At 49.6% G+C, this 19119-nt stretch overlaps 1 protein-coding gene across 4 annotated transcripts in view; it reads left to right on the top strand.

The window, feature by feature from the left end:
• CORO1C (coronin 1C) overlaps positions 1-19119 on the top strand; it is a 37000-nt gene that overhangs the window by 1914 nt on the left and 15967 nt on the right. For all 4 annotated transcript variants that reach the window (XM_054392931.1, XM_054392930.1, XM_054392928.1 and 1 more), the window contains exon 2: positions 17083-17205. In XM_054392931.1, the coding sequence (XP_054248906.1) occupies positions 17083-17205 (123 nt within the window). The remainder of the gene's footprint in view (positions 1-17082; positions 17206-19119) is intronic.

Below are 19119 nucleotides of genomic sequence, written 5' to 3'. Positions count from 1 at the left end.
CTGACCTTAAGATCTTCGAGCCCAGCCATAACCTAACATCTTCCTGTACACAACTGCTGGGCCATGTCCCTGAGCTCCTCATCCAAACATCTTTTAAACACCTTCAGAGATAGTGACTCCACCACCTCCCTGGGCAGCCTTACCACTCTTGCAGCAAAGGAATTTTTCCTCATCTCCAACCTAACCCTCCCCTGGCACAATTTCAAGCCACTTCTCATTTTATCACCTGATACTAGGGAGAAGAGACCAACCTCCACCTGTCTCCAACCTCCTTTCAGGGAGCTGGAGAGAGCAATGAGGTCTCCCTTCAGCCTCCTCTTCTCCAGACTAAAGAACCTCAGGTCCCTCAGCTGCTCCTTATAGGGCTTGTATTCAAGACCCCTCGGAACATACAGAGAGGTTGGATTCCTGTTCATCAGCCTGACAATGGCTGCATCAAAGTTTTGGAGGGAGGCTGAAAAGATGGGTAGAGAAGTCTTCCTGGCAATGCTGTGGTTTAAAAGCACACAGATGAGCAGGAGCAGTGACTCAGGTTGAAATAAGTTCCTGTTTCTCCCTGATACTGCATGGAAGAAGCTGCAGAGCATCCTTCTTCCACCCTTGGTGGAGAGCAATGATCTTCTCTCCCTTCCTGGGATGCAGTGTCTCCAGGTTGAGGCTCCCCAGTTCAAGAAGGACAGGAAACTGCTGGAGAGGGTACAGCATAGAGCTACAAAGATGCTGAGGGGACTGGAACATCTCTGAGGAGGAGAGACTGAGAGAATTGGGGCTTTTTTTAGTCTGGAAAAGAGCAGACTGGGGGGGAATTTCATCAATGCTGATCAATACTTCAAGGGTGGGTGTCAGGAGGATGGCACCAGGCTTTCTTCAGTGGTGCCCAGTGACAGGATGAGGGGTAATGGGCACAAAATGGAACATAAGAAGCTCCATCTAAAGATGAGGAGAAACTTCTTGAACTCAAGGGTGAGTGAGCCCTGGAGCAGGCTGCCCAGAGAGGTGGTGGAGTCTCCATCTCTGCAGACATTTCAAATCCACCTTGACACGTTCCTCCATGACCATCTCTAGGTGACCCTGGGGGCAGGGAGGTTGGAGTGGATGATCTGCAGAGGTCCCTTCCAACCCCCACCATTCTGTGAGTCTGTGATGCTTAACCAGCACATTCCTGTGACGAAAAGCCTTTTTCTGTAGCGTTATCTTCTCCGTGACCCCCAAGCTTCTCTCTTAACTATACCCTTCGAGATGTCCTCAGTCTGTCATCAGCCCTGTCCTTTGTCTCTTAATCTGCTCTGTTTATATATAGCAGTAGTGACCAGACTTGAATATAGCATCCCAGCTGGCGAGTGCATTGCAGGAACACAGCAGACAGTTCCCACTTGTGCCTGGGGTGTGCTGAGGCAGAACAAGCCAAACCCCCAGCCTCCTTAAATAGCTCTCCCGTTTCCCTCATCTTCTTTCCAGCCCTTCTTTGCAAGCATTCTGGTTTCTGCTCATCTTCAGGCCACGTGTCCTGCTCTTGCCCAAGCCCCACACGGTGGCAGAGATCTCAGTCAGGAATTCCTTGCTCAACACAGGACGCAGTTGCACTCCTGTTGCATCACAGCTGATGGAGAGGATGCACACCCCTCTTCTTCTCTCTTACTTCCCAAGGTTCTTCACACTGAGAATAGTAAAATATTGAAAGAGGTTGACCAGAGATGTGGTTGAAGCCACAGGCCTGGAGACACTCAAAATCAGACTTGATGTGCCCCTGGGCAGCCTGATCTAGTTGGAGATGTCCCTGCTGAGTGCAGGGGGTTGCACAAGATGACCTTTGAGTGGCCCTTCCAACCACATGCATTCTGTGAATCTGTTTCCTCAGTCCCTGGCAGAAATTCCTGCTAATTCTGAGTGATTTAGCCTCTTAAGTACCACCTAGTTTGGGTTTTTTTAGGTTTATTCAGTTATTCCTCCTGCCCTTCTCTATATTTTGTCATTGCCTTTGTGCCCTCAGTGATGCTCATGTCACGTCCATTTTACACTCACCTAGATGATGTTGGAGGTGCATGGTTTAAATGGAGATGAGTGTTTTACATCACTGAAAGAAGCAAAGCTATTAACAAAAGTGATTTTAATATGAATGTCTGAAATTGTGACTTCAATGACAAGGTTCACTCTGTTAATTACTGTGTGGAATGAACATAGAGAGGTTGGAATCACGATGGAGTGCTTTCAACAGGGACTGGCAGAAATAATTGATACATTTCATGTGAAGCTGGAGAATTCTGCTCCTAAACCCCCCACCCTGACATGTTCTTTTGCAATGCAGCACAGCATTGGCTTTGCTCTAAACAGTTCCTGTCTTCCTCAGTTATTTTTATCGCCTCTGCTGATGAAATTGTGCATTTTAACACCCAAACATTTTGATTTCTGTGAGAGCCCCTTGAGTTGGAGGCATTCATTGAGTTCCCACAGCTAGGTCCTCGCTGTTATATTCAGGGGGAAAAATACAAGAAGGGGTCTAATTTAAACCATAATTTCGGTATGGCTTTAAAATTGAGCCATAAAAATACACTTGCTGCATTTCAGAGCCTTCAGGAGGCTGCAGGGAAATGGCCCAGCTAGAGCTTAATTGCATCATGGCCAGGGTTACTGCGAATTACTGCAGATGTGGCTTGACCTTCTTGGAGAGGTGAGCCCAGCCCGTCTTTGGAGGACCTGTGCAATCCCAAAAAAAGGGGTTTTTACCCCTTTAAAAAACTAAGTTTTACCCATTTAAATGTATTTTTCACTCATTTAAATTTATTTTTCCTTTACAGTTCTCACCAATATTTTGGGGGGGGGTTTATCGCCGCGGTGGCTTTTTGCAGCTGAGTGAGCAGCTGCCAGCTCCCTCCCTAGTTGTTTGCAGGGGCTGGGGGGGCCTGATTTTTGGAGCTGGGACCCCGCATCCAGCCCCCATGTGCAGGGCAGGAGGACGCGGGGGTGTGGCCGAGCAGCCCGGTTGGCTCCGCCTCCCTCCGGCCCCTCCCCGCCCGCGGCACTGCGGCGGCCGCGGCTTTTTTACCTAATATGGTCATGGCAGCGCTCGCGGCCGGCGCGCTGATTGGCGGGGGCGGGGCGCGGCAAGTGCGCCGCCATTTTAACCCCTGCGCGCCCGCCGCGCCGCTGCCGCCGCCATTAACCCCCCTGCGTGCAGCCCTGCAGCTCTTCCGCCTCAGCCGCCGCCCTGGGGTTACCGATAAGGGAAGGGAGACCCACGGGACTGCGGCCTGCGTCTTCCTGCACTGCTCTAGGCTTGGGACAGAGCGGCTGCCCTGCAGAAAAGGACGTGGGGGTGCTGGTTGATAATCGCTTAGTATGAGCCAGTGTGTACCCAGGCAGCCTGGAAGACGAACGGCAGCCTGGGCTGGATCAGCAATAGCGTAGGCAACAGGACCAGGGCATGGATTACCAGCCTGTATTAGGCACTGGTGAGGCCACACCTTGAGGACTGGGTTCAGTTTTGGAGCGTCACTCCAAGGAGGACACTGTGAGGGAGTGGGTCCAGGGAAGGGCAGGAAAGGTGGTGAAGGGCCTGGAGAAAAGGGCTGGTGAGGAGCAGCTGAGGGAACTGGGCTTGTTCAGCCTGGAGAAAAGGGCTGGTGAGGAGCAGCTGAGGGAACTCGCCTTGTTCAGCCTGGAGAAAAGGGCTGGTGAGGAGCAGCTGAGGGAACTCGCCTTGTTCAGCCTGGAGAAAAGGGCTGGTGAGGAGCAGCTGAGGGAACTCGCCTTGTTCAGCCTGGAGAGAAGGAGGCTGAGGGGAGACCTTTTGTCTTTCTACAACTCCCTGAAAGGCTGGAGGCAGGTGGGGGTTGGTCTCTTCTGCCAAGGAACAAGTGATAGGACAAGGGGAAGTGGCCCTTAGATTGGGCATGAGGAACAATTTGTTCCCCCAAAGGGTTGTCCAGGCCTGTCCCAGGCTGCCCAGGGCTGTGGTGCAGTCCCCATCCCTGGAGGGGTTTCAAAGCCATGGAGATGTGATGTTGGGGAACGTGGTTTAGTGGTGACCTGGCAGTGCTGGGTTAAAGGTTGGACTTGATCTTAAAGGTAATGATTCAGTGGTTCTATCATCTTCTATCCAACCCTCATTCCCCAGGGCTCCCTGCAGCACAGTGCAGAGCAGCAGCCAGGGCTGGTGCAGCTGAGCTGGGTTTGCTGGCTGTGGAAATGCTTTGTCTGAGCTTCCTGTTTTCTTGCATGCACATGTGCAGGGGCTCTGCCAGGAAAACTCTCCCCATTCCCATGCTCCAGCCAGAGCTGTGGCTGGCTTGCTGAAAATTGCAATTCCCACAGGTTGGTTGGTCTGCAGGGAGATGGTCTCTGCTGGAATGAACCATGTCTTTGTAAATGGCTGTAATTTAAATCAGTTAATGGCCTGTAGATGATAAGAGCTGAGCTAATCAGCATTTAGTGTGCACACCAGGGACAAAACACTGAGAAGTTGCTGCTTATTCTGGGCTGTGGGTGACTGGGCCTGAGCTAAGTGTTAGTGTGGAATATCCTCATTAACCTGGACACTTGCAGGAGTTTTGGAGTTTATTTTCTTTGAGCCTTATCCCAGGCAAAACAGTGGATGTGGAAGGGGGGAATCTCAGGATCAAACTTCACATAAGTGGTGTGTGCCTCAGCCTTCCTTGCTAAGTGAGATGGAGGTCATCTCCAGCATGGGAAGAAGAGAGGATGGGGAAAACTTCCTTGCTGTGAGGGTGGCTGAGCCCTGGAGCAGGTTGCCCAGGGAGGTTGTGGAGTCTCCTTCTCTGGAGAGCTTCCAAATCTACCTGGATGTTGTGATGCTGGGCAGGCTGGTGTGGGTGACTCTGCTTTAGCAGGGGGGTTGGACTGGATGATTTCAGATGTCTCTTGCAACCCTTATGATGCTGGGATTATGGAATTGGGGGTAGTCTCCCTTGCTGGGGCATTGGGAGGAGTTGGGCAGGGAAGGGAAGAAGCTGTTCTCCAGCTCACATCCCTCAGAGCTCTCTCCAGTGTGAGCAGGATGGGTGTGTGCTTAGCTGGCAGGTTGGCTGCTTTCACAAGTGTTGTGCAAGGACCAAGCTGGTCCTTCTGCCTTCTTCCAGGCTCAATCTGGATGGGTATCTTGCTTGGTGGTGTGGTGGTGGGCTTGTCTTCACTTCTCCATGTCATTCCTGGCTGAATGAACCCAGGACTGCAGGTTATCCCCTGGGATACTGCTGGGAAGGGCTGTGCCCCTCACTGTGCAGTGCTCAGTGCACTCATCTCCCATCAGATGGCAACTGAAAGCCTCTGCTCACAAAGGAGAGGGGTCTTGAGGGGGAAATGTCCAACTTGAGGAGGAAATGGCCTGAAATTGTGCCAGGGAAGGTTTAGGTTGGAGTTAGGAAGAATTTCTTTGCTGCAAGAGTGGTCAGGCACTGGAACAGGCTGCCCAGGGAGGTGGTGGAGTCACCATCCCTGGAGGTGTTCAATAAAAGTGTGGCCATGGCACCTTGGGACATGGTTTGATGGCCATGGTGGTGCTGGGTGATGGACTGGATGATCTTAGAGGTCTTTTCCAACCCAAACAATCTTATGACTCTATGAATGGTCCTTGTTTTACAACCCAGAGGGAAATTTTGTGCCTTTCTTGATGCTCTGAGGAGACCTTGTCAGTAACCTGGGTTTTGTGCATGGTCCTGGTGCTGGTCTCTACATTGCATCAGAAGTGGCTTAGCATTTCCCCCCACACCTCCACACCTTTTCAAAAAAAACCTTTGCAATTATATATCTTGTGAATGAAAAACCTGCCTCAAAGATTCCTTTTTGTTTCAGTTCCTCTAGGAAGATGCCTTCAGCTGCAAGTTGTGTTATGTAAGGCTTTTAGAAGAGGCTTTTTTTTTTTTTTTCCAGTCCCCTTTGGATATACCTTTTATTAGCTTTTCCATTTGTGTGCCTGCAGAAGCTCCATAGGCAGCCTTCCTGCAGGAGCTGTGATCAGCTGGGTGCCCTGAGAGGCAATTAGCATGTGGGTGGGTGAGTGCAACACACCTCAGGAATGACCTTCTTGAAGGAATATGTTGTTCTGCAAGTGACATGCCTTACTGTTCACCCATGGCATAGGCAGGCTGCTCATCAGCTGGGCCACATTTGCATTCCTGCAGGGAGGAAGGAATGAAAGCAAAAAAAAAATCATCCTTTTTCTGAAATGTGTGAAAGAAAACCAGGAGGTGCAAGCTGTGCTGGGTTCATCAGGCCCTTCCAGCAAGTTGGGATGGAAGGATATGAATTAAAATGAATTCAGTGTCAGTACTGGTGTTCTAGGTCTGTTTCAGAGCAGTGTCCCCAGGAGAGAAGTTTGCAAAGTTGAAGGCTATGAAGAGAGATTTCCCCTTAAATTTTGGTCAGGTTTTCATGCAGCTCCAAGTGGGTTTGGATGTTGGGTGGAGGAGCTTAAAATTCAAGACAGCTCTGCAGCAACTGATGAAAAAAAGCAAGGCATTGATGGGCTTTAATGGTTTAAGTGACCAGGACAATTGCTAAAACCTGTTTTTTTTGCAGATTTTTTTTTCTACATCCATTCTCTCTTAGCCTATCAGCACGTGCCCATCTCCCATGGGTGCCTCATAAGCCCAGCTGTGCCATGAAGGAGGGCTAGGGACTTGAGTTGTAACTGCACCTTCCTTCATGGGCCACTAATTTGGATTCCTTTCCTTGGATTGGGCACTAATTTGGATTCCTTTCCTTTATTTCACCTTGGATTTTTCCCTAAAGCTGATGTTAAGAGATGGAGAGCATTACACCTGATCCACTTCTCTCTTCCTGTGCTTACAACAGAGTGTAAGGAGTGGAGTAAGTCCTCTTGAGTTGTGGTTTTGTCCAATATTCAGATGAATTGCAGTGTGAATTTCTTGAGTTGTTGTCTCCATGGCATAATAGTTTGTGTGGGATACAACTGGACATAAGCACACTTGGGGCAGGGCTGCAGGTGGGTCTGAAGTGGAGGGTGAAATCCTGCCTTAGCTGGTCAAAACTTCCAAATAAACTGAAGTCCTGGAAGTCCAAGGACAAAATGAGTTCAGCAGAAAGAGCTGAAATAGAAGGGCTTCTTCCCTGGGATCTGTCCAGGCTTTCTTCTGTCTCCTTTCCCCATCTGCATTTATTTTTTTTACTGGTCCCAGTTTCACTGTGGCTGGTAGTGGAGACCTGGGTTGTCTGTTCCCAGCTCTTGGGGATCATAGAAACATAGAGGTGTGAAGGGACCTCTGAAGATCATTGAGTCCAATCCCCCTGCCAGGGCAGGATGATCCTGCCATGAGGCTGTTGTTCCTGTGGATCCTTTCTGGGTGCTGTCTCCTTGCTCAGCACCTCTGCCCTCTCCAGATGGGTGCTCATCTTCTACCACCTCTGAGCTGCAGTGGGGTTTTACTACTTTATCCCACAAGCCTAAACTTGTAGGACAGGGAGTAGTTTTCCTTACTCCTGTTGTACTAACAGGGGAATTAACTACTTGTGAAATCATATTTTAGGGACAGAAGAAAAGAGCTCCTCTTTATCTGATCACTTGTAAAGTCATTTCTGGGCAGCAGGTCTCTTTGTTTGGAATCTCAGCATCTTCTGCTCCAAGGGCTTCTTCAGCCAGAAGTTAGCTGAGGCTGAGATTTCATTTGGAACTGTTCAGAGCTTTCCTCTGGAAACTGGGATGCGTGGTAGCTGAAATGCTGGACCTGTACTGCACACCCAGCTCTGCCTGATAGGAGTTAGCAGTTTAGGGGGGGTTGTTTGGGTTATTTTTTTCCTTTTCATTTTATTTTTTTTAGTCTTAAAGCCAGCACATGAGTAGCTGATTTTTGTGAAGGATACTTCAGCTAAACCTACGTTTGTCCAGTGGAAAGCATTCTGCAGCTGCAACCAGATCTTACCTCTCCATTCTCACAGTCAGCTACAAGCACCCACTGCAAACCATGAAGTCCTCAAGGTGCTGCTCCAGTCAGCTACAAGCACCCACTGCAAACCATGAAGTCCTGAAGGTGCTGCTCCAGTCAGCTACAAGCAGCCACTGCAAACCATGAAGTCCTGAAGGTGCTGCTCCAGTCAGCTACAAGCAGCCACTGCAAACCATGAAGTCCTCAAGGTGCTGCTCCAGTCAGCTACAAGCAGCCATGCAAACCATGAAGTCCTCAAGGTGCTGCTCCAGTCAGCTACAAGCAGCCATGCAAACCATGAAGTCCTCAAGGTGCTGCTCCAGTCAGCTACAAGCAGCCACTGCAAACCATGAAGTCCTGAAGGTGCTGCTCCAGTCAGCTACAAGCAGCCACTGCAAACCATGAAGTCCTGAAGGTGCTGCTCCAGTCAGCTACAAGCAGCCACTGCAAACCATGAAGTCCTCAAGGTGCTGCTCCAGTCAGCTACAAGCAGCCACTGCAAACCATGAAGTCCTCAAGGTGCTGCTTCAGTCAGCTACAAGCACCCACTGCAAACCATGAAGTCCTCAAGGTGCTGCTCCAGTCAGCTACAAGCACCCACTGCAAACCATGAAGTCCTGAAGGTGCTGCTCCAGTCAGCTACAAGCAGCCACTGCAAACCATGAAGTCCTGAAGGTGCTGCTCCAGTCAGCTACAAGCAGCCACTGCAAACCATGAAGTCCTCAAGGTGCTGCTCCAGTCAGCTACAAGCACCCACTGCAAACCATGAAGTCCTGAAGGTGCTGCTCCAGTCAGCTACAAGCACCCACTGCAAACCATGAAGTCCTGAAGGTGCTGCTCCAGTCAGCTACAAGCACCCACTGCAAACCATGAAGTCCTCAAGGTGCTGCTCCAGTCAGCTACAAGCACCCACTGCAAACCATGAAGTCCTCAAGGTGCTGCTCCAGTCAGCTACAAGCACCCACTGCAAACCATGAAGTCCTCAAGGTGCTGCTCCAGTCAGCTACAAGCACCCACTGCAAACCATGAAGTCCTCAAGGTGCTGCTCCAGTCAGCTACAAGCAGCCACTGCAAACCATGAAGTCCTCAAGGTGCTGCTCCAGTCAGCTACAAGCACCCACTGCAAACCATGAAGTCCTCAAGGTGCTGCTCCAGTCAGCTACAAGCAGCCACTGCAAACCATGAAGTCCTCAAGGTGCTGCTCCAGTCAGCTACCAGCAGCCATGCAAACCATGAAGTCCTCAAGGTGCTGCTCCAGTCAGCTACAAGCAGCCATGCAAACCATGAAGTCCTCAAGGTGCTGCTCCAGTCAGCTACAAGCACCCACTGCAAACCATGAAGTCCTCAAGGTGCTGCTCCAGTCAGCTACAAGCACCCACTGCAAACCATGAAGTCCTCAAGGTGCTGCTCCAGTCAGCTACAAGCAGCCACTGCAAACCATGAAGTCCTCAAGGTGCTGCTCCAGTCAGCTACAAGCAGCCACTGCAAACCATGAAGTCCTCAAGGTGCTGCTCCAGTCAGCTACAAGCAGCCACTGCAAACCATGAAGTCCTCAAGGTGCTGCTCCAGTCAGCTACAAGCAGCCACTGCAAACCATGAAGTCCTCAAGGTGCTGCTCCAGTCAGCTACAAGCACCCACTGCAAACCATGAAGTCCTCAAGGTGCTGCTCCAGTCAGCTACAAGCAGCCACTGCAAACCATGAAGTCCTCAAGGTGCTGCTCCAGTCAGCTACAAGCACCCACTGCAAACCATGAAGTCCTCAAGGTGCTGCTCCAGTCAGCTACAAGCACCCACTGCAAACCATGAAGTCCTCAAGGTGCTGCTCCAGTCAGCTACAAGCACCCACTGCAAACCATGAAGTCCCCCAGCTGATGCAGTTCTATTGCTGCCAGCTCCACCATCCTGCCCACACACCCAAACCCCTCCAAACTGTGATGCCAAATCTTCAGGGGCTGCACAGTGCCATGGTTTCTGCAGCCTTGCTCTCCCTGCTCAGGGCAGGGTTGGCTTTGTGCACGACCCCTGCCTGTCACTGCATTTTTCTTCCCTCTTTGTGCATCCACTGAAGCCTGGGCACTCCAGAACAAGGACCTTTGTCTTTGCTCTGTAGCAGGCTGTAATGTCTACTGTAATGTCACAGCCCCTGCAGCTGTCAAGGTGCTAAAAGGAGATCAGGAGCACGCTGAGGAATTCCTGGAGGGCAGAAGGAATGCTGAGAGTGGTCTGGTTTGGGAGCAGTTACATAGTTACAAAGGCTTTAAAGCCTCCCGTGGCCTGACACTACAGTAAGACCTTTAGGGGGAACCACACTGTCTGTAATCTTCTGAATTAGTTCTGGATGCCTTGATTGGTTCACTGGGTGACTAATGTCTATTTGTCATGGTCACAAGAGAGCAGTGCCCCTTTATTACACTCTCCTGCAGTATTTTCTTCCTGCCCAGCCAGCTGCTGCAAGGCAGTGATGGAGGCTCAGTGGCCAGAGCATGTTAAACTTCACTCAGCTGGACTCTCTGTGAAACTTTGGTGGAGGAAAGCAGCACAGTTAGGCTGACAAAGAAAGGGGTGTTTGCTCTAACAGAGAGGAGGTTCCAGCCAGTTGGTATTTCAAACTGCAGTTGTGACCTGATTTCCTTCCTCAAACTTCTGCAGAGTAAAGGGTGGGGGGAGTTGCTTTTTGGCTTGTGCAACTCGATGCCACTTCCCTCTTTTAAAGGGAGACTTTAATGAGTGCAGCCCTGGCTTGGGGGAAGCAGCTGTTCTCCATGATATTTTTACCATAATCCATTAGCTGCTTCCTGCAACCAATTGCCCTTTTTTGGCAGAGAAGTGATTGTAAGGCAGTCAAATTAATTCATAAAATGACCACTTTTAGGAAGAGTTTTCCTGTGCCACTTTGCTGGCCCTTCTGGATTTAATAACAGGTTGTTTGGTGGTGGTTTTTTTATTCTCATCATTCTCATTATTTTTTTTTTTCATTGATCTGGGCTATATGAAAGCACTCAATTAATTCATTTGGTGAGGCCAGCTTACCCCCTCTGCACAGAATCAGGGAGTGATAGGGGTTAAAAGGGACCTGTGGAGATCATCCAGTCCAACCCACCCTGCTCAAGCAGGGGCACCCACAGCAGCTTGCCCAGGACCACAATGGCCAGATGGGTTTAGAAGCTCTCCAGAGAAGGAGACTCCACAACCTCTCTGGGCAGCCTGCTCCAGGGCTCCAGCACCCTCACACCAAAGAAGTTTCTCCTCCTGTTCAGATGGAACCTCCTGGGTTCCACTTTGTGCCCACTGCCCTTGTCCTGTCCCTGGGCACCACTGACAGGAGTCTGTCCCCATCCTCTTGCCCCCCACAGGTCCTTTAGCTCTTGCTGAGCATTGCTCAGATCACCTCTGGGGCTGCTCTTCTCCAGGCTCAGCTGCCCCAGGGCTCTCAGTTTTTCCTCCTCACAGAGATGCTCCAGGCCCCTCAGCATCATCATGGGTGGATGATGGATGGGTGAAGAATGATGGAAGGATCCCACAGCAGTAGGACAGGCAAAGGAACAGGTCTTGAGAGGAGAGACTCCAAAGGCCTCAGTGGGGAGGAGGGAGAAGAAGAGGAGTGAAAAGCATCACCACATCCCTGGGAAGCCCCTGAATATTGAGTGTGCCCCTAGTCACCACCATCCAGCATATCAATAATCTCAAATTCCACTTCTTTTGGCTGAGTTTTGTTGTTTTGTTTTTTTGTTTGTTTGTTTTTTTTACAAAACACAACTCAAAGTTTCCAAAGTCCTTACTGTGAGCTGTTGCTCAGCCAGAGTGTCCTGATGGCTTATGAGGAGGATTGAATTTCTTGAAGTCAGAATGAGTTAATTTTAAGCTCAGAATCAGCACTTGAGATTTATTTTTCAATCCTTCCCTAATTAAAAGCTTACATTTGGAAAATAACTAAAGCAAGCCCCAAACCTGGGGGTATTAACAGCAGCATGAAAACTCACCCATTTGGCAGCAAAGCTGCAAGCCTCGTGGTGTCCTTGTGGCAGAGGCATCTCTTCAAGGGAATTGGGTTTAGAAACATGACATTTGGTGATTTTAGAGGCTGGTGAGGGGTTTTTAATACCCTGGTCTTTCCCTTTTGGTAAAACCTCTCCAGATAGTGGTTTTCAAAGTTTTTCTGTGCACAGCTAATTGTGGATGATGCCAGCAGGTCACAAAAGGGGATTCTGCCCCTATTCTGCTCTGGGGAGTGACCTCACCTCAAGTGCTGCATCCTGTTCTGGTGTCCCTGGCGTAAGAAGGACACACAGCTGGTGGAGTGAGCCCAGAGGGAGGCCACAAAGATGATCCATGGGCTGGAGCACCTCTGCTGTCAGGATAGGGTGAGGGAGCTGGGATTGTTCAGCCTGGAGAAGAGGATACTGTGGGGGGGACCTTAGAGCTGCCTTCCAATGCCTGAGGGAGTCCTACAGGAATGCTGCAGAGGGGCTTTTCATGAGGGTGTCTAGAGACAGGACAAGGGGGAATGGTTCGAGGCTGAGGGAGGGCAGGGTTAGACTGGAGCTTAGGAAGAAGTTCTTCAGAACAAAGGTGGTGAGACTGGAATGAGTTGTCTAGGGAGGCTGTGGCTGCCTCCTCCCTGGGGGTGTTCAAGGCCATGTTGGATGAGGCCTTGAGCAGCCAAATCTAGCTGGGAGGTGTCCCTGCCCATGATGATCTCTGAGTAGATGATGTCTGAGGTCCCTTCCAACCTAAGCCATTCTGTGATGTTATGAGTGGGGATGCCCTGCTCTGGAGAGGGGAAATGCTGCTGAGAGGAGGAAGCAGGCTGTTGTCTAACCTGCATGGATGGTGTTTGCAAGGCTGCCTTGGAGAGGGGGTGAAGTTACACATCCCAGTTGCACACCACTTGTTTCTCACCCTGCAGGGTGGCTGAGGGGCAGTGTGCTGGGGCAGGCCCTGGGGTGGTGATGCAGGTGGTTGTCCCCTTTCTAATAAAAGTGTTGGGGGTTTTAAAGCAGAGCAGATGAGGAGCATTTGGAAGCCTTACCGAGGGGAACTCTTGCTCTTGATGTGTTCAGCAAGGCTCTGTGGCTTCCTCTGCCCTGCAAAGACAGTTTTGTCTCTAACCACAAGTCAGTAGCTTCTCTGAAAGTGACTCCTCCTTGCTCAACTGCAGCTTGCAGCAGCTCTGCAACCTTTTAATGTCACCCATTCTCTCCCTCTCTGTCCCTGGGGCTTGTTGTGATAGGACAAGAGGGAATGTATTGAAGCTTGAGGAGAGCTGATTTAGACTGGAGGTTAGGAAGAAATTCTGTACAGTGAGGGTGGTGAGGTTGCAACTGGAACAGATTATCCAGGGAGGTTGTAGATGCCCTCTCCCTGGAGGTGTTTGTGGCCAGTTTGGATGAGCCCATGACAGGGGGGTTGCAACTAGATGATCTTAAAGGTCCCTTCCAACCCAAACCTTTCTGTGAACCCTTATTTAGTCTCATTTTGCTGTTTGGAGCCTGCTGTGACCCCTGGTGGGCAGCTGAGTTGGGTCCTCATGCAGCAGTACCATGCCCCAGTGTAGAAGCTGATGGTGCTGAGCTGTGCATCTCCCTGGTGGTGTCTTCCCGTGGGGAGCTGTCATGTTTGCAGGCAGTGTGACATCTCCTCCTCTTGTTTGCACTTTGCTAGCTTGCTTCTGTACCTTTGGGTGAATAAATGAGCTTGAGGTTGCTGCATCTCCCACACTGCTTCTAAATAACCTCTCATTTCCCCTGTCCTCACTCTGTCTGTTCCCTTGCTGGAAATGGCTTTCAGATGTCACAAGGCACATCCAGGCAGGAGAAGGCTGTGCTTTACAGATGACAAAGATAAGCCTCTGCTCATCTCTGAGGCAGTGCAGGGAGATGTCTGCCTGGATTGGTTCAACTTCCCCTTTGTGCAGCTGCAATTTCTGCTTGATCTAGATGGCTCTGACCTCAGGAGTGTATCTTGTCCTTCTCCAAAAGACCTGCACCTTGATGCCAAGACTGAGGTTGACTCCAGCTTGGTGGAGCTAGATCTCAGCTTGGTTGATTCCAGCTTTAGTCTGGAAAAGAGGAGGCTGAGGGGAGGCCTTTTTTTTTTTTTTTTCCCTTTATTTTTTCTCCCTTCCCCCCCAAATTTGCCCATTTAGGAAGCAGTGATTCTTTCAGTTTTGTGACTCTCTACAACTCCCTGAGAGGGAGGGTTGGTCTTTTCTCCCAAGTATTAGGTGATAGAAGGAGAGGAAATGGCTGGAAATCGTGTCAGGGAAGGTTTAGGTTGGAGATGAGGAAAAATGTCTTTGCTGCAAGAGTGGACAGGAATTGGAACAGGCTGCCCAGAGAGGTGTTCAAGAAATGTGGCCATGACTCTTTGGGACAAGGTTCAATGGCCATGGTGGTGTTGGGTTGAGCTCAGTGATGTTAAAGGTCTCTTCCAAATGAAACAATTTTGTGATTCTATCGTTACAAGGTGGAGCTTTCATCTGGCTTGCTGCTTTCGTAGGGTCACAGAATGATTTGAGTTGGAAGGGACCTTGAAGATCATCTAGTTCCAACTCCCCTGCCATGGGCCAGGGACACCTTCTCCTAGACCAGATTGCTCAAGGCCTCATCCATCCTGGCCTTGAACATTTCCAGAGAGGAGGCATCCACAACCTCCTTGGGCAACCTGTTGCAGTGCCTCACCACCCTCACGGGGAAGAATTTCTGCCTCGTGTCTAACCTAATCTTTGCCTGCTGAAGCAAAGGGCCTCACTCTGTGGGAGCTGGAAGCCCATGGCTGTGCAGGTCCCTTCTGCATTGGAGCAGAGGCTCTGTTGTCTCCTTTTCCTCGTTGCCCTCAGCTGTTTAGTGAGCTGATGGAAGTACAAGATGGGCTGTTAGAGACAGGAGCTCCTCTGGAGATGATCAAAAGCAGCCCCTGGGCTTGCCTGCTCCCTGGGGTCAGCTGCCTGTCACAGGCAGTTGGCTGCTGCTGCTGCTGAGGCTGGTCAGGTTCACCCTGATCAAAACTGAAAGGTGAAGTTCCAGGTTTAATTTGTGCAAATTGAATTTAGTTTTGACTTTTTTTTTTTTTTTGCCTCCTTCCAGTAATAAATTACTGTAAAAACCTCTAACCTAAAGTGACAGGCACTCGTGCAGCCTGCAAATCATTATCCTGCCTGCTTCTTAGAGGATTACTCTCAGCCCTGCTGAGGAGCCAGAGCAGGTAGTCACTGACTTATCACACTAGTAATCATATTTCTTCCTTTTTGTATTTTTTTTTTTTTAGGTCTCTGTTTGTATTTAGCCTGCAATGTGCCTTCTGAAATCCATGGGCATAATGCTCTGCATGATTCTCTTTTAATTAGATCAGTTAAAATTGTTGGACTCCACATGGCAAGTTGGGTGTATTCATATTATTTGGGTTTAATCCTATTTCACATCCAAGAGGGATTACAGAGACTCTAATTTTTTAATGTCTGCTTTATGGATTTTCAGCCACAACACTTTCACTTGTAATAATTTCAGGAGCATTTGATTCACTGAGACAGCTTTTTTAGCCTTTTTTCCCTTCTTTTCTTCCAAAATCTGCCCATTTTGTTTCTGTTTTGTTTCTGTAGCTCAGCCTGTTTGGACCCATGTCTTGTTTTGTTGCTAGTAGAGGTCTTCAGGTCAGTAGTCCTTAAAAGCCAAGATCCAGCATTATTTTGGATCTTTTGTACCTAAGGCAGTGTTGAATAGGACCAGCCTTCCACATGGAGCTGGGTGGGAGGCATACATTAGGAGATAGAACCTCCAAGGTTGGGGAATGTGCTTGTGGAATGGCAGAGCTGAAATGCCAGCCATTTTTCTGCATGTTTAAACACAAAAGAAGAAGACCTCATCCCAGACCTTTTCCTCCTGCCTCTCTTCTCCCATAGCTCTTGAAAAGGCCACAACAGCATTCCCAGGAAACAAAACCTCTTGGAGCAAGACCTTGGAAGTACAGGTGTCTCTTGCTCACCCTGCCTTTGTGTCTTCAGGATTTTAGGTGCTGCTTCCCACGTGTGCAAGACTTGCCCAAGATGATCAGCTAGAGTGATTTTGTTTCCTTGCTCAGGGAAGAAGCTGAAGTTTTGGGTGCACCAGCAGCTTGGGCATGGTCAGGTGCTTTAGGATATGAAGGGGCTCCATCAGGAAAGGGTAGACCCAAGTGGCAAAGTCGGTGTCTTGGCAGCAACTGGGTGGCATCACTGGGTGTATCTCTGCTCAGATGGGAAGATCTCATTAGCTTGTTCTCTTGTCTGTGTGGTGAGCCTGGCTTTGTCAGCATGTTGGTGGCCTTGGTGTTCTGGCCATAGAGAGGCTCACATCAGGAGGGGGTGGCTGGGGCTGGCTGTGTCTACAGAACTGATTCCTGAAATCAGTGTTTTCCTCTGCATAACTCTGTCCTCAAAACTCTCAGTCCAGGTTAAGTCCTTCAGTGATGAAAACAAGCAGGCTTGGTGAACTCAGTGACCAGCAACTCCATTTAAAATTCTAGCTTGGTTGTCTTTAGCTGTCCCTGTCCACTGCTGTGAAGCCCAGACTAAGCCAGAGCTTCAGTGGTGGGGCAGAGCCCTCTTCCCAAAACACTGGGGATGGCCAAAGGGAAGATGTCACAGCAGTTGCTGAGATATGGGCAGCCAAGTCCTGCTGTGCTGAACCTTGAGCCCTTTCCCTGCACCATCAGGAGCTTCCAGCTAGTTGGTGCTGGAGAGGAGAGGTGCTGGTTTGTTTCCTCCTCCAATCCATGAGATGATTCCAATTTGATGACATTCTGAATACTGAAAGAGTTAATGGAGGATTAATTAAATTAATGGAGGACTAATTAAGGAAAGAGTTACTGGACAAGGGGGAATGGATTGGTGCTTGGGGAGGAGAGATTTAAACTGGCAGTTAGGAAGAAATTCTTTTCAGTGAGGGTGGTGAGACACTGGAAGAGGTTGCCCAGGGAGGTTGTGGATGCTCCCTCCCTGGAGGTGTTTGTGGTCAAGTTGGAGGAGGCCTTGAGCAACCTGGGCTGGTGGGAGGTGTCCCTACCTCTGGCAGGGGGTTGGCACTGGATGATCTTGAAGGCCCCTTCCAACACAAACCATTCTGTGAATCTACGATAAGGAAGCATCTTCCTCTGCTCTGAGATGTGCTGTGTGGATTACAGCTCTCTTTTCTTGTTTCCTCCCTCCAGACAGGCAGGATTGACAAGTCCTACCCAACAGTGTGTGGTCACACAGGACCAGTGCTGGACATAGACTGGTGTCCCCATAATGACCAGGTCATCGCCAGCGGCTCCGAGGACTGCACTGTCATGGTGAGTGCCTTTCGTTTGCTCAGAATGCTGCTGCCCTGGGCTCTTGTCTAGCTGAAGAACATCTCATCTGACCTCAAGAGCAGAGTCTGGAGGTGTGAGAGTCATCATGGATGTTCTGCACATCTTGTCTCAGCTGAGTGAATGATGTTGTCTTGGCTGCAGGACCTCGCTGAAAACTGGAGTAGAGATGAGCAGCTTTGTTAGCTGCACAACAGCAGGATTTGGGCTCTCATGATTGGCACTTTCTTCTCATGGTACTGCTTGAGAAGGCACAACCTCAGACTTCTGAGAAGTTTGGGAGACCTTCTGATGGCCTTTCAATGCTGAAAGCGTCCAAGAAGAAAGTTGGGGCCAGAGTTCTTAGCAGGGCCTGTGGTGGCAGGACAAGAAATGAGGGTTTAAACTAAAAGAGGGAGATTCAGACTGGAGAGAAGGGAGGAGTGTTTGGCACTGAGGGTGTGAGAGCCTGTCCCAGGTTGCCCAGACAGGTGGGAGGAGCCCCATCCCTGGAACCATTGCAGGTCAGGTTGTTCAGGGCTGTGAGCAACCTGCTCTAGTTGCAGATGTCCCTGCTGACTGCCAGAGGGTTGGACTGGATGACCTTGAAAGGTCTGTTCCCACCCAAATCATTCCATGATTCCACTGAGGTGGAACTTTGTGTCATGGACTTGCCCTGTGTCTTCCTGGCTTTGGCTTCCACTGCTCTTGTATTTTTCCTTCCCCTGGGGATTTGCCTGATGTTTGGGAAGAGGAGAGATGAGAAAGTGCTGGTCAGTGGTGAGGTGTTTTGCTTGGCAATGCTTTTGCAGAAGGCAGAGGTGGTTCCTTACCTCAAATAACCCAGTGGATGCAGTGCTGTGTGTCAGGAAGAGGTGAGGGTTGGAAGGGAACAAGCCCATCAAGGTTCAGAATTTCTTCAGTCCTTGATTTGAGGGTGATGCTTTAATTTTTTTCCTGTATCTACAGGTTGTGAGTAGGTGTCAGAAGGATATTTTTTTGTTCTAATAAGTAAAACCCAATCCAAATTCTGCACCTGCCAGCCTGGGTCCTGAGACCTCTTTTCCCTTGGTCAGAGCCCACTGAACAATAGAAGACCTTGCTCTGGGATGGATGTGGAACCCTCTGTATGGAAATAGGGCAGGAAAAGAGTGAAAGAAAATCCTTGGGAGATGAAAGAATGCCAAATAACTTCAGGGATCCTTGGCCATATTTAGAAATGCTGTAGGCTGAATGTTATATTGAAATCTTATTATAGATCATGGCAGATAAATTCCTTTGCTTCTGTTCATCCTTCAAATGTTTGGGAGGGGATTCATCCCAAGAGGCTTTTCCTGGGACAGCTCTTTGCCTGTGATCTCGCAGTCTTGGAAGCTGAAGCATGTTAACAAAATGTCCTATATTTAATATTAACCAAAACAACAAGCTTCTGTGTTTGAAACTTTCACTACTGGGCTAGAAGCAAGGATGCAGGAATGTCCCTCCAGAAGCTAGGATCCAGGGGAAGGGCTCTCTGAAACGTGAGCATCAACAGAAGCAGGTGAAGCTGAGGTCCAGATCTGCCTTTTGGAGGCAAAATGAGTCTCTAATCCAAGTGCAATGAGAAATGTGTTGTGAGGCTCCAGAGGGGTTGCATGATGCAGAAAATCCAGCAAGGTTCAATTACAAGTTGTCCAGATGCTCCTAACATAGACACAAAGTGTCTGTGAGGATCTGAGCCTGCAACTGCACAAAAAAGAAAAAGCTCCCTGGGGCTTGGGTTGATGGTGGGTTGTCTGCTCATCTACCCCCACTGAAGAGAGAGGTGAACTTCCCTCCATCCCTGTGGACTTCATGTGTGGACAGGCACTGTGGTGTAGCTGGTGTGAGCTTGCATGCTTGTATTTGTGTGTGGTACCTGCTGGCCCAACTGTGTCT

Source organism: Indicator indicator, chromosome 26, assembly GCF_027791375.1.
Source record: "Indicator indicator isolate 239-I01 chromosome 26, UM_Iind_1.1, whole genome shotgun sequence".
Taxonomy (NCBI): Eukaryota; Metazoa; Chordata; class Aves; order Piciformes; family Indicatoridae; genus Indicator; species Indicator indicator.
The sequence above is the reverse complement of the archived record's forward strand: the minus strand, read 5'-3'. Positions and strand labels throughout refer to the sequence as shown.